The sequence below is a fragment of the Gallinula chloropus genome, assembly GCF_964237585.1.
Source record: "Gallinula chloropus genome assembly, chromosome: 5".
In the NCBI taxonomy this organism is placed as follows: Eukaryota; Metazoa; Chordata; class Aves; order Gruiformes; family Rallidae; genus Gallinula; species Gallinula chloropus.
The window spans coordinates 34,536,355-34,548,609 of record NC_140090.1 but is presented as its reverse complement, the minus strand read 5'-3'; the positions used below and the strand labels follow the sequence as shown (position 1 = coordinate 34,548,609).

Genomic DNA, 12,255 nt, shown 5'->3' with positions numbered 1-12,255 from the left:
CCTGTTGCTTTTAACGTTGCTGTTCTTTTCTGATTGCATCGCACAAATCTTTACGTCCTCCTCTTCAGCTCACTGCCACTGCAACCTCTCAAACGTGTCAGCTTGTCTCTTCCTATCAGTTTTGCACCTTAATAAAAATACAGAGAAGTCTGAGATACTCCAGAGTAGACACACAGACTTTACTGTTTAAAAACCCATATTGTTATCCATCTTATTTTTACCTAATGCCTGCTGGTACAAAAGCTAGGTATTACCCACTATGTTCTCAAGGAAATCCTAAGAGGTCACAGAAGATTGTTAAAATTTATTGTCCTTGCTTGTGTGACTTCAATTGAGTAAAACTATCCTCATAGACCAATGAATCCTATTGTCTTACATCCCTGGGCAAAGTTTCCATCCTCTTACTACAGAAGCATTTCTTCAGGGATTTCAGAATCCCTGACGACACACAGCAAGCTATTTACATTATACACTAACTTCCTAACAGCGCTCAGATTTCTCAGATGTGCAAACTGACTCCCAGAGTCAGGATGTGATGGCCACGGATTCAGCAACCACTAACCAGTGAGGGAAACAGAAGAATATCCCTTTGAATTCTGTGGAAACAACAAAAAAAGGTTATCAAGCACAGAACCATAAAAAAAACACCCCAAGCAGCTTTACAACCAGGAAGTGCAAGACAGAAGGGAAAAGATAAAGATGGTTTCCCAGAATCACAGAACGTTAGGTGTCAAAAGGGACCTCCAAAGACCATCTAGCCCAACACCCCTGCCAGAGCAGGATCACCCAGACTAAAATCACACAGGAACGCATCCAGGTGGGTTTGAATGTCTCAAAAGAAGGAGACTCCACAGCCTCTCTGGGCAGCCTGTCCCAGGGCTCCCTCACCCTCACAGTGAAAAAGTTTCTCCTGACATTCATATGGAACTTCCTATGCTTCAGCTTGCATCCATTGCCCCTGTCCTATCACTGGCCATCACTGAGAAGAGTCCTCCTGACTTTTGCCCTTTACAAATTTATAAACATTAATAAGGTTACCACTCAGTCTCCCCATCTCCAGGCTAAAGAGGCTCAGCTCCCTCAGCCTTTCCTCATGAAGAAGATGTTCCACACCCTTGGTGGCCCTGTGCTGGGCTCTTTCAAGGAGTTCTATGTCCTTCCTGAACTGAGGGGCTCAGAACTGGGCCCAATATTCCAGGTGGGGTCTCCCCAGGGCAGAGTAGAGGGGGAGAAGGACCTCTCTTGACCTCCTAACCACCGCCCTTCTCATAAAACAGAGGATGCCATCGGCCTTCTTAGCCAAAAAGGCACGTGGATCTTGGATCTTGGTTTCTTGGATCTGAATGATTCTTCTGGCAACAGAAGCGATCTGGACAATACACCAGACCTAGTTTTACAGCAAACAGGAATTAAAAGCAGAGAAAAAGCACGTAAGTATGGAGACATTCTGTGAAGCTTGTTTCTTTTAAACCAGTCTCAATTTTTTCTCTGCCTTCACCCACAGTTTATCATGAAGAAGGATACACACAAATGTTCGGTATATTTCTCAGTGACATATGCTTTCTGAACCCCCTCTAAATGAAGCCTTACAACTTCATGCTACAGTCTTGGGTGTCTAACCAGACTAGAATATTCTATAAAGCACAAAAAATACAGTCCTGCTCGTAACATACGAGAAACCTGTGAGACAAGCCTCTGGCTCAGGGCTCCAGAGGAAGTTTCCAGCATGAGGGACTGAGCGAAGGTCTGAAGCGAGACACCATATGTAGCATTAGGTGAGACAGGAAACTCAGGGCTGTTTCCTTGCCACTCCTCCAGGGTTAACACAAAAGTTCGACAAGCTCTGCCCACTCCAGATAGAAATGGCATGACCCAGGGTCTTGTACCTTTGCACAGGACAGCCTGCAGATCAGACCCCTACAAGGTAACTTCACCAGAGCCCCCATGGGGAAAACTGGCTTGTCTACAGAAGCTGCATCCCCCGATCCTCCTCCACTAAGGGTCATCAGTAAAATGCCATAATTAAAAATCACTTAATACTAATAATTTAAATCTTTTATGTCATCAAAAGAAGCCAGTCACCCTCAAAGTAGCCCCAAACCTTAATGTAACCTCATTGTACACATCTGCACTTGTTTTGTTTCAAAAACACTAGCTTTCTTACCACACTGACTTGACCTTTGCCTCCCAACCAAAGCTTTGAGCTACCATATCCATAACTAACACTAAAGCCTTACTGCCTCATCACCAAAACACACCCCGCAGCCCACACATAGGTCACAACAGGCTACCGTGGCAGAGAGACTCTCCCCCCTTTCTTCTTTCTGAAGAACGAGTTAAAAGCCAAGCACCGGAGCGGCCCTAGGTACAGCCTAGGTAAACAACACGCCCTTGCTGCTACTACTAGGGCGCAGGCAGAGAGGCCGCTCCAGCGAGAAACCAGCAGCGGAGAGCCGGAGCCGAGGCCCTGTGGAGGAAGCGGGGTGCCCTCAGAGCAGCCCGGTGCCCCAAGGGGAACCCCGGGCAGGGAACCGCGTTTACCCCGGCCCCCACCTGAGAAGGCTGAGCAAGCCTCCTGTCCCCGAGGGAGGGCGACCTGCCGAGCACCGCGGCTCCCGTCACTGACCGCACCAGAGACGAGCCCGCGACCAGGCGCCTCAGTCCCACGCGAGCAGCAACGGCGCCGCGGAGCACGCGATTAACGACCGCTGGCCCCTGCGCACCGCCCGCACCTCCAGCCCATTGGCGGCGGCGGGAAGCGCTCGAACGTCTGATTGGCCGGCCCGGCGCCCGCGGCCTCCCCTCTGGTCTCCGCACTGCTTCCCCCCCCCCCTCATCGACCCCTCCGGTGGCTGCGTCGCCTCAGGGCGGCTGAGCGGCTCTCCCTGGCCTCCTCCCTGCTGCTCCTCCTCCCTCCCGCTGAGCACGGGCAGCCCAAGCCGCAGCCCGCGCGGCCTGCAGGTGCCTTCAGGTACAGTTATTAACTCCCCCAAGGCAAGGGGCTTCCAGTCTGAGGGAACGCCTCACAGGCACTGGAGCTGAGCTGGGGACATCTCCTGTAAGTACCTGCCACCCAGGCTACCGAGCATAAATCTACGCGTTTCTTGAGGGAAGGAGTAGAATTGCCCTTGTGACACGTGCATCACTTGCCTGCCTAAAACAAGCTAACCCCCAAAGCCATACAATCACTTGTTTAGCGCATTTAAAGCCTGGGTCTGTTTCTTCCCAAAAGATCTCTGTAGCAATGTCTGGTGCAAGGTGAAACTTAACCACAGAAACATAGAATTGCCTGGGTCAGAAGAGACCTTTTAGATCACTGAGCCCAACCACAGCCTAACCCTGCCTAGTCCACTTCTAGATAATGTTCTTAAGGACTTCATCTGCACGCCTTTTAAATACCTCCAGGGATGGTGACTCCACCACCTCCCCTGGGCAGCCCTTCCAGTGCCTGACCAGCCTTTCAGTACAGAAACTCTCCCTGATACCTGACCTAAATCTCCCCTGGGGCAATTTCAAGACATTCCCTCATCCTATCCCTTGTCACCTGAGAGAAGAAACCAACCCTGACTTCTCTACACCTCCCTTGCAGGTAGCTGTAGAGAGTGATGAGGTCTCCCGTCAGCCTTCTTTCCTCAAGACTAAAAAGCCGCAGCTCCCTCAGCCATTCCTCACAGGACCTGTTGACATGTTTTCTAAAACTAACATAATGTTGATGAATCGAGCTGCCTCTTGTTGGGAAGGATTCTTCCAGGGAAGGTTCCTATGGTGGTGACCTTAATGTGTGCCGTAAATATTCAAAGTGGAGAACAAATGCACTTAGCAGTACCAAATTCTTCCTGAGCACGCTGACCCTGCCCCTCTCCCCTCACCAAGTGCATCCTGCCATTACAATTAATATTTAGGGGAATGTCTCCCACAAGCTGCTGCCTCTGTGAACTTTTACAACCAGCTGTTGCTCACATTTGTGTGCCTGCAGTAATATATTGAAAAAGAACATGAGCTTCTTACACCAGTATCGTCCAAAAAGTCTGTATTTTCCAAGAGAACTTTTGCCAGTAACATCATCATGACAGACCACTCCGTAAAAACTACCCAAACAAATGACATTTTTATTGGCGAGTTCTGCTAATGAGTTTCCTTTTTCCACGCGCGTTATCTCCTAACAGAGTCACTTAAAAAAAAAAAACCCCAAAAAACAACAAAACAAACATTTTGGGTAACATTCCATTTGCAAACAATAAACTTAAATTTAACATTTGAAAATAAAAAAAAAAATGAAGGATAGCAATTTTAAATACAAATTCTAGGAAAACCCATCCTGGTTCCCCCAGGCTGCCACCACGTTGGCTCTGCTCTGGGTCAGGGGGGGCTGGGTACCAAGGCTCTCTCCCCTTTTTGGAGCCCAATTAAAAGGACTGGGGCATGTGCTATTATTACCGTTCTAAGCCCTGCTGTTGTACATTCTTCACAGGAAAACATAAACCAGTTTGCAGTAAACCAAGCAGTACTTTTTCTTCCCTTATTCTAAAGCTAAGTCATACAGAAAGGGGGGGAAAAAACGTGGCTTCAACATTCAGCTACTTCATCACACACAGTTTTCTACTAAGAGCATATCCAGGTTGAAATACACATCTGATTTCTGTCATGAGGTTAATGCTTATGGAGTGCAAGATGCAATCTACTTTGAAATAATAAACACGTCACTTCTCGATGAGCAAAGTACTGTTTTTAGCCTTTTGGACCAACACTTAGTTGCTAAGGTTGTTTCTCCTGAATCTTGACAGGAGACAAGTTTCCACCGCTACCACAAAGAAAGAGATGACCAGTGGCAATCACACACCTTCTCATCAGCGAGTAAGATGAGATGTATTTAGCACATTTGGTTTGCGTTCTGTAAAACACTTAGTTGTTGTTTTTTTTTTTTTTAGGCCCCAGAGGCTTTGTACACCAGAAATTACACAAGTCAACCACAGAAAATTGTAAATTGGTATCCACAGCGATTTTGAGGTATTCCACAAGAAACCTGGCTCTGCACCTGAATGTTCCTCTCAAAAAAAACAAAAAAGAAAAACCCAAAGCCCTAGCTGGAGTGGAAATTTCATTTAAAAGATTCCTTTAATCCCCATGGTCCATCACGTTTGATCAACAAGGACATACTCATTTCCCCAGGGGCACGCACACACACAAAAAAGCAAGCGCCTTCTTCATCCTGTTCTCCTGGGAATATTAATTTCAGTACTTCATTCCTAAATTTCCAGGTACACCCGGAAGAGATGAAGAGAAAGGTGTTACTTTCTAGCCAAAACCAGAGAAACACATTCAGACACTGTTTTTGGTTTATTTAATTTGTGAAGGTGCTCTAGGAAGATACAAGCGATCCTCTTAACATTGAAAATAGCAGCGGTTTGTACTCTAACCTCCAGTCTGCGAGGAAGAGGCTGGGGAAAGATGTGGACCAGCAAGTCTGAAGACCAAGGGAAGAAGAAATGGGTCTCCCCAGGTCTGGATTTGGCTTGACAGAACCGTTATCTCCTGAGGCAGTCAAACAGGAGATGCTGCTTCACAGCGCAAGCAAGTTCCTAAGGGACCATTCGCCTGCCTTACTCGCAAGGTAAGTTAGGGCTGAAGGGGGAAGGACAGTTTCATTTTGTTGTTCTCCTTTGAGTAGTACATTCAGAATAATTTCCAATATACCAGAGCTGTAGTGCTAGCTGTATATAACAAACTGCCTAGAACATTTTTTAACAGTTATGCTATTCTTTTTCATGAAAAGTGGAAAACCTTTACAATGACCTTAAGAAGGAAAATAACTCGCTACGTCTGTAGTTGTAGAAAAACCATAGGCAGGAATATTTTCTAAAGTGCTTCTTTACTTATCAGTTAGTTGTTTAAAAACCAAGACTTGTATTTTGTAGCGGCATAGTTTCCTAGTAGTTCATGGACCAGGAGATTAGTTTCTGATGTAAAAAACCCATTACAAGCAAATGATGCTTGCTTTGACAGATGCACCAAAGTGAGCAATCTCAGTGCAAAACCCACCATTTCTTAAAACACGGCCTTATGCTGGTTTATTAATGCAACTTTACACCCTTTGAAAGTAGTTTACTTCAATTCCAAGAGCAGGGATTAAATAATACAAATAAAAGTTGAAAATTCCACGAAGCTATTGCCTATTTACCCTGAAATAAAATAAGTCTTATGATTCAACTGGTGCAAAAATCCCTCCAAACACCTTTTGTTTTATTGGCAAAGTCATTTAAGGTCACTTTTGCTTCCAAGACCATCTTCTTCCACGGTTTCCACTGAAGGAGTTTTGCTTTGTAATGGCTTGTGGTTCCACAGTGATTTGTAAATGAAAAACCTACTATGAATAACTCTACTGTAGTTACTAAATTACAGATACTGTCATGAGAAAGCCCAAAACTTAAGTGTTTTGGGTTGCAGGTTTTTTTTTTGTTTCGTTTTGTTTTTTTAATTTTCAGCAAGACACAAAATTCCAGTCCAGTTAAAAGTGTTTTCTTTGAATGCCATTTTAAATGGCAATAAATGGCTGCTGTGCCTTCCGGATGGAGAACTTAACGCGACACCCTATGTGCTTCTTATACGGTAAACGGATATTGTACTTCAAAGGTACCCAAAGAACAGTGTAGAAAGGCTCCCGCGGGCACAGCCATTTGGATCAGCTACTCCTACGTATATAGTGCAGCAGGTTGGAATCTGCGTAGAGAGAACCACGGCTGGGTGGCACGTAGCAAACATTGGGGTTGTCTGTTCTCAGAAGGCATGACACAAAGCATCCCGGACGGCAAGAGACAGAAGCATCTGCAACGCTGTTCCGATTCTGTCAAGGAGCAGTAGTTTCCATCGAGAGGTGGCGGTTATTGCTGAGACAGTAAAGCGCTCCGGTTGGCTTTCATCTTCTCCAAGCGTTTTACTAGATGACCGTTGCTGACTTCAAGCTCTTCTGTTTTGTCCAATGCTGAGCGAAGCTGAAGGAAGCAAGCAGAAAAAAACAAAACAAATCATAACTCTTGCAGCCTTTGCCTTTTCCAAAAAGAAAGCCAGGCTTGTAATTACCAACACTAACTAACTGGAATTTCCTTAGGAGACAAAGCAGTTGGAATTCCTCTTATCAGAGTTAAAAGAAATGTTTTGTAACTGCTTTGGAGGCCACACACGGAGATATTTTTCTAAGCCTGGTGCCAAGAATCCAAGGTATTTACAGAATGTTGAACAAATGGCTCAGAGCTTGCCTCAACTTCAGAGGCACAGATGCTCAGAGATACCTGCTGGGTGACACGTACCTGTCCCACTGCCTGGCTTTTATACTTCTGGTTCCCAGAACTACAGCCACAGCTGTGACTTCAGTGCCTCAGTGTTCTGTAAAACCCACCTCAGGACCGGGGGGGTAGGGAGAGCAAGGTGGACTGCACATTTACAGGCAGCAGAGCACTAGGAGCATTTAGAAAAAGCTGAGAGCCACACTGAAGAAAACCACCTCAGGAGGCAGGTGTGAAGGCAGCTGACAAATGTATTTAAATGTATTTACATTTCCCAAGCTGACAAATGTAGTTACTCAGAGAGAACACGGAATTGGGCAGGACAAGCGAGGACAAAACTACAGACAGCTTGAAGATGCAGTGTTTTAAGAGAAAGAAACATGGACAGTGTCTGTGGAAGGACACACAACAGCAAAGGGGCATGAACAGATGGACAGAGCAAGAAAACCAGGCTCAGTATGAATGATTTGTATCTGTTTAGTGCTCAAGTTTAGACTCTTTTCTGGTAAGGTGTGGCACTGTGCTTCAATAATGAAGTGCCCGAATTAACCTTGCAGCAGGAGTTCCAGCTTCCTACTCCTGTAATTTCTGAATCACTCATTCTAAAATGACCAGTATTTGTATTTACAAACCCAGAATTTTAACACTCTAAGTAATGAGCCTTCAGATGCAACACGGGACAAGGACAGCAAAGCAGCCATTAGAGTTATTCAGCTTGACAACCTTGGAACCACATGAATGCTCAGTATGGGAAGCAGCATGTGAACCTGAGCACATGAAGGCTACTTCTAGGTTCAAGATGCACAGAACAACTTGAATTTGCTCTAGAGAAGCGACTCCGGTACAAATCAAGGCATAGCACATCAGTTTAGGAAGCAATGGTGAAGCAGCAGTGGGAATTCGCAGTTGTGACTGTTACCCCAGCTTGGGTGCTGAAAGTCTCGTTAAGTATTTAGAACAAATAAGTAAAGCAATTAAAAAAGCAGATGTTTATTCCCTGCTCTGCCACGAATGGCAGCTCCTCCCCTAAAAAGCACCAGACAGGTCTCCCTCCCTGCGACACAGGCTGACTGCCAGCCTGTGACAGCTTGCATTCCCTTACCTCTCTCTGTAGTTTGCGTTTCTCTGCTTTCAGTTCATCTTCTACTCTTTCAGCATTTTCAGCAGCAGTTTTGTAGCGGGCTACCTGGCCTTCCAATCGTATTACCTAAAAGGAAAGCAAATTGTTTTGTTTTTTTTTTTAATTAAAAGCTGTACCAAGAAGTTATTCTGAAGTTTTACTCTTCCACTAGTAGTTAAGCTCAGGGGTTTTTTTAATAAAGGTGGATTTTTGGGGTGAAGGGAATACACCAAGGAAGCCCGACCATGGTAACTTACACCAGATCTTTTATACATATCCATATTGAATACACCTCCAGCAACAACAAAAAAATGACAGTCTGTTGGCTAAATTTCTCGTAGCAAGAATACTGCTGCCATAACTCTGGATGAGAGCAGTCAGAATTGAGCAGTCTTGTATGAAATCCACATCACATCCAGGAGCCATTTAAGAACTGTCGACGCCTCGGCATGAAGAAGTATGCTGAAGTGAGTGCTCCCAATATACCTTTGTCTCTGATCGTTTCTGAATGATATATTACTTTCTTCCTCATACATAAAGGAAAGCATTTGAGTCTTTATGACTTGAATGCAATCTCCCTGATGCTCCACTCCAACCACTTCTTGTTTTAAGGAAAAAACACAGTAATCCTGACTTCATTATGCTATAAAACTCACTTTCTCTCTGCATTCTCACCACGCCTGAACAAACAGAACAAGCCAAAAAAACTTACATTCTGCTCCAACGCTGTTATCTCTTGCTCGGACTTTGCTAGTTTGAATTTGAGATCACTGATCTGCCTGTTGGCATCTCCTAAAAGAATTGCAGATTGATCAGAGATGTTGGAACAAGCATTAACGGTGTCTAACAGGTCTGTCCTAGAATTTCCACACTACGGGTATTTACTTGGGGCAGTGGCAGAGCAGCAAGCACTCTCTGTTGAAGAAGTGCCCAACAGACAGGCACTTTTCTTGCCTGATTCCCTCCTGACCACTCTGAGAGCAGAATTAACCAGGAACTTGCGCCATCTCTCTGGGAGAACGTAAGGGAGATTTCCAGTTGCAATCTTGCTCAAACAAAGGATTTCCTTTCCCTCGCCCCTTAGAACTGAAGGCTCATTTTCACTTAGAGCCATGTGGTTATTGTACAGATACAATTTCTCACTCTCACGCAGGACATAAATTCTCTTAAAATCAAAATGCAGCTCACTTTGAAGGTCAATCATGTGCATATCTGTTCCATTTTCTAGAACTTCATCTTCTGACTGCGTGTTTTCCATCTTGCCATTCTTTTGCTTTTCTTCCAGTTGTCCCTTTAATTTTCTAACCTGAAGGATACAAAGGAATTAGTTATTACAACAAGGGAAAATTGTGTCTCAGCACTCAAATATACTCCAGAATTATAAAACAAACAAAAAAAACCCACAAAGTTTTAAAACCTAAATTCAAAGAATCTGTAGTTACAAAATAACTTCCTATAAATCCTTTTTGGCAAATGACATGTCACACTTTAAGTTATCTGTGCTTATGCCTAAATTCAGGACCAAGCATAATGAGTGGAAGAAGACTGTTCTGTTAGATAAGTGATAAATGTTCCGTAGTCACATTCACAGGCAACATCCTTCAAAACCCCAAGCTATGCTTGGCTGTGCGTGAATTCTCAAGGCCAAGGATATAATCCATAAATGAGAGGGCAGAGCATCCTGCAGAGACACAGATCAGCTGAATTTTTTTCGGAATAAGCTTTATACCTGCTATGGAGCATCATGGTACCAGCAATAATTGCTGTTTACCCATCCACAATAATTCCTTCAGCATTTCCTTCTGTGGCCCGCTGCCCACACACCCGGCAATTGGGAAGGCTTACTCTAGGAGATAAAATTGCCTTCTAAAATTTCTGGGCCACGTTTGATTGGTTGGTTGGGTTTTTTCCCCCTGGACTTGACCAACCCCAAGTATTTAATTTTCAGAAACGGTTATGGAGCAGTTTTAGGTGACTAAGGACAGCAATCTGCAGAACCCTGAGCTGCAACATGGGGACTGGCTGGCAACATGGAACAGGCACACTGGGTGGTATCTTTCTTCCCCTGCATTCTGAGTTTACACACAGGAGAAAGGATTCAGAGGAAGATTAAAGTAGCAAGCAGTGCTGTAAGTCATCAGCAAGAGCAACCTAACACGCATTCCAAAAGGCAATGTCATTGCTGTCCTATCCCTTATGGCTGTTGTGATGTTTTGCATCTTACTGTACTTATCTGAGCTTTAGTAGCAACCAACGTTGTAGCTTTCCCCTCATTACCTGGTCTAGTAAGGATTCTCGTTCATCAATGAGTCTTTTCAGCCTGTCTGGAAGAGAAAACAGCAAGTTCAGTCCCGATCTGATGGAGCCGCACTATTCAGAGTGCATAGGGTATCAGACCGAACCATTAAGGTTAGTGAAACTAATGATGAAGGTAGTTATGCACGTACCACAGGGAATGAGGCCACAGACAGGGCTGGGAAGGGGCTGCAGCCAGGGGAGGTTATGTCATTCTCACAGAACATGCTTGTCACGGCAGTAGCAGCACCCAGCTGCATGCAAAGAGGCTAATCTTCTACGTTAGGTTAGCATGCAAGAACTCTAGGGTCAAACACAACTGCAACACAAAATCTCACAAATCTTTACAGTTTAACAAAATGAAAAGACTGTAAAAACACCTAGAATCACAGATAAGCACATTCTAAGCACTTTAAACGTTCACTTTTTTACTAAACAGCACAGCAATGACATTTTGTGTTATCTCCAGTATTATGACCAGAAAAACCCATTAAAGTATTTTTGTTTTGAATGTAGCTGTCTGGTAAAACTTTTATCTTTTATCCTTCATAGTCAGTTCTCCTGGTCAAACATCAAGCAGGTGATGGGCAGTCTGGACCAACTGTCGTGTTACACTTCAACCTGGAAGTGCTACAGATGGGCACACGGGTATGTGTGGCATTGATTAATAAAGTGCACGCTGTAGAGTGAGACAACTGGAAAAAAGAAGTAGAAATAAGTAGCCAAATCACTTGGGTTTTTTCATCCCTATTAAGGGATAGAAAACAGGAAAGCGTTTTTGCAGGCACTCACAAGTTTTCACATCACTAAATTACCTCATTAATTAACAACCTTAGTTTGTTCAGGTACACCTCAACAGAAGTACACTGCAACACAGCATTCAAACATTCTTATCAGAAGAGGATCTACTGGCCTCAGACAGGCCTTGCTCTGCGAGCCTGACACATGCCTACTGCAGTTTTATTTAGCTTGCCTCCTTGCCAGCAAGCGCTCGGGTCACCTGCGCAGAACCAAGCCAGTGGGTTGGTTTCCAAGTGAAAGCCGCTCCATATGGCAGACACGAGCTGGGAATAATGCAGTAAGTCACTCTCCTCCTGTGTAAATAGGTTCCTGTATACAAGCACTCACCCCCAAGCATGGAATAAAACGTTTACCTTGGCTTCCTATGCAATAGCCAAACGCAGATCTTAAAGTGACATCCCCATTCAGCAGTTCTGCACGTTTCATTTTGAACCTCTTCCAGTCCAGGTTTTTGTTTGGTTGGTTTTTTAAGCTACTTGTAACACACTCAACGTTGTTACACCTGAGCATTGACATGGAAAAACAAACCAGCCCAAACAAACTGCATTTTTTGTAAACTCTCAAGATTAACAAAAGTGTACATGTATAAAGCTTTTCAAAGCAATTAAACAATTTCATGTATTTATGTGGGAAGGAAAGGAAGCTTAAGACAGAAATTCTGTAAAAGATGAAAGCAACAAAAATCAAGATCAGTGAAGAAAGCAAGGAGGGCAGACAGCTAATGACAGGTCAGAGGTAGTCAGGCTTGGAGATAGGATT

General features: G+C 44.4%; 1 protein-coding gene across 1 annotated transcript in view; it reads right to left on the bottom strand.

Moving 5' to 3' along the window:
- Positions 1 to 5,318: 5,318 nt before the first annotated feature.
- Positions 5,319 to 12,255, bottom strand: part of LRRFIP1 (LRR binding FLII interacting protein 1) — a 126,077-nt gene continuing 119,140 nt past the window's right edge. The window contains exons 21-25 of the mRNA XM_084265482.1: positions 10,678 to 10,724; positions 9,589 to 9,706; positions 9,113 to 9,192; positions 8,383 to 8,487; positions 5,319 to 6,989 (exon numbers count right to left, since the gene is read on the bottom strand). Of these exons, the coding sequence (XP_084121608.1) occupies positions 6,879 to 6,989; positions 8,383 to 8,487; positions 9,113 to 9,192; positions 9,589 to 9,706; positions 10,678 to 10,724 (461 nt within the window). The 3' untranslated portion in view covers positions 5,319 to 6,878. The remainder of the gene's footprint in view (positions 6,990 to 8,382; positions 8,488 to 9,112; positions 9,193 to 9,588; positions 9,707 to 10,677; positions 10,725 to 12,255) is intronic.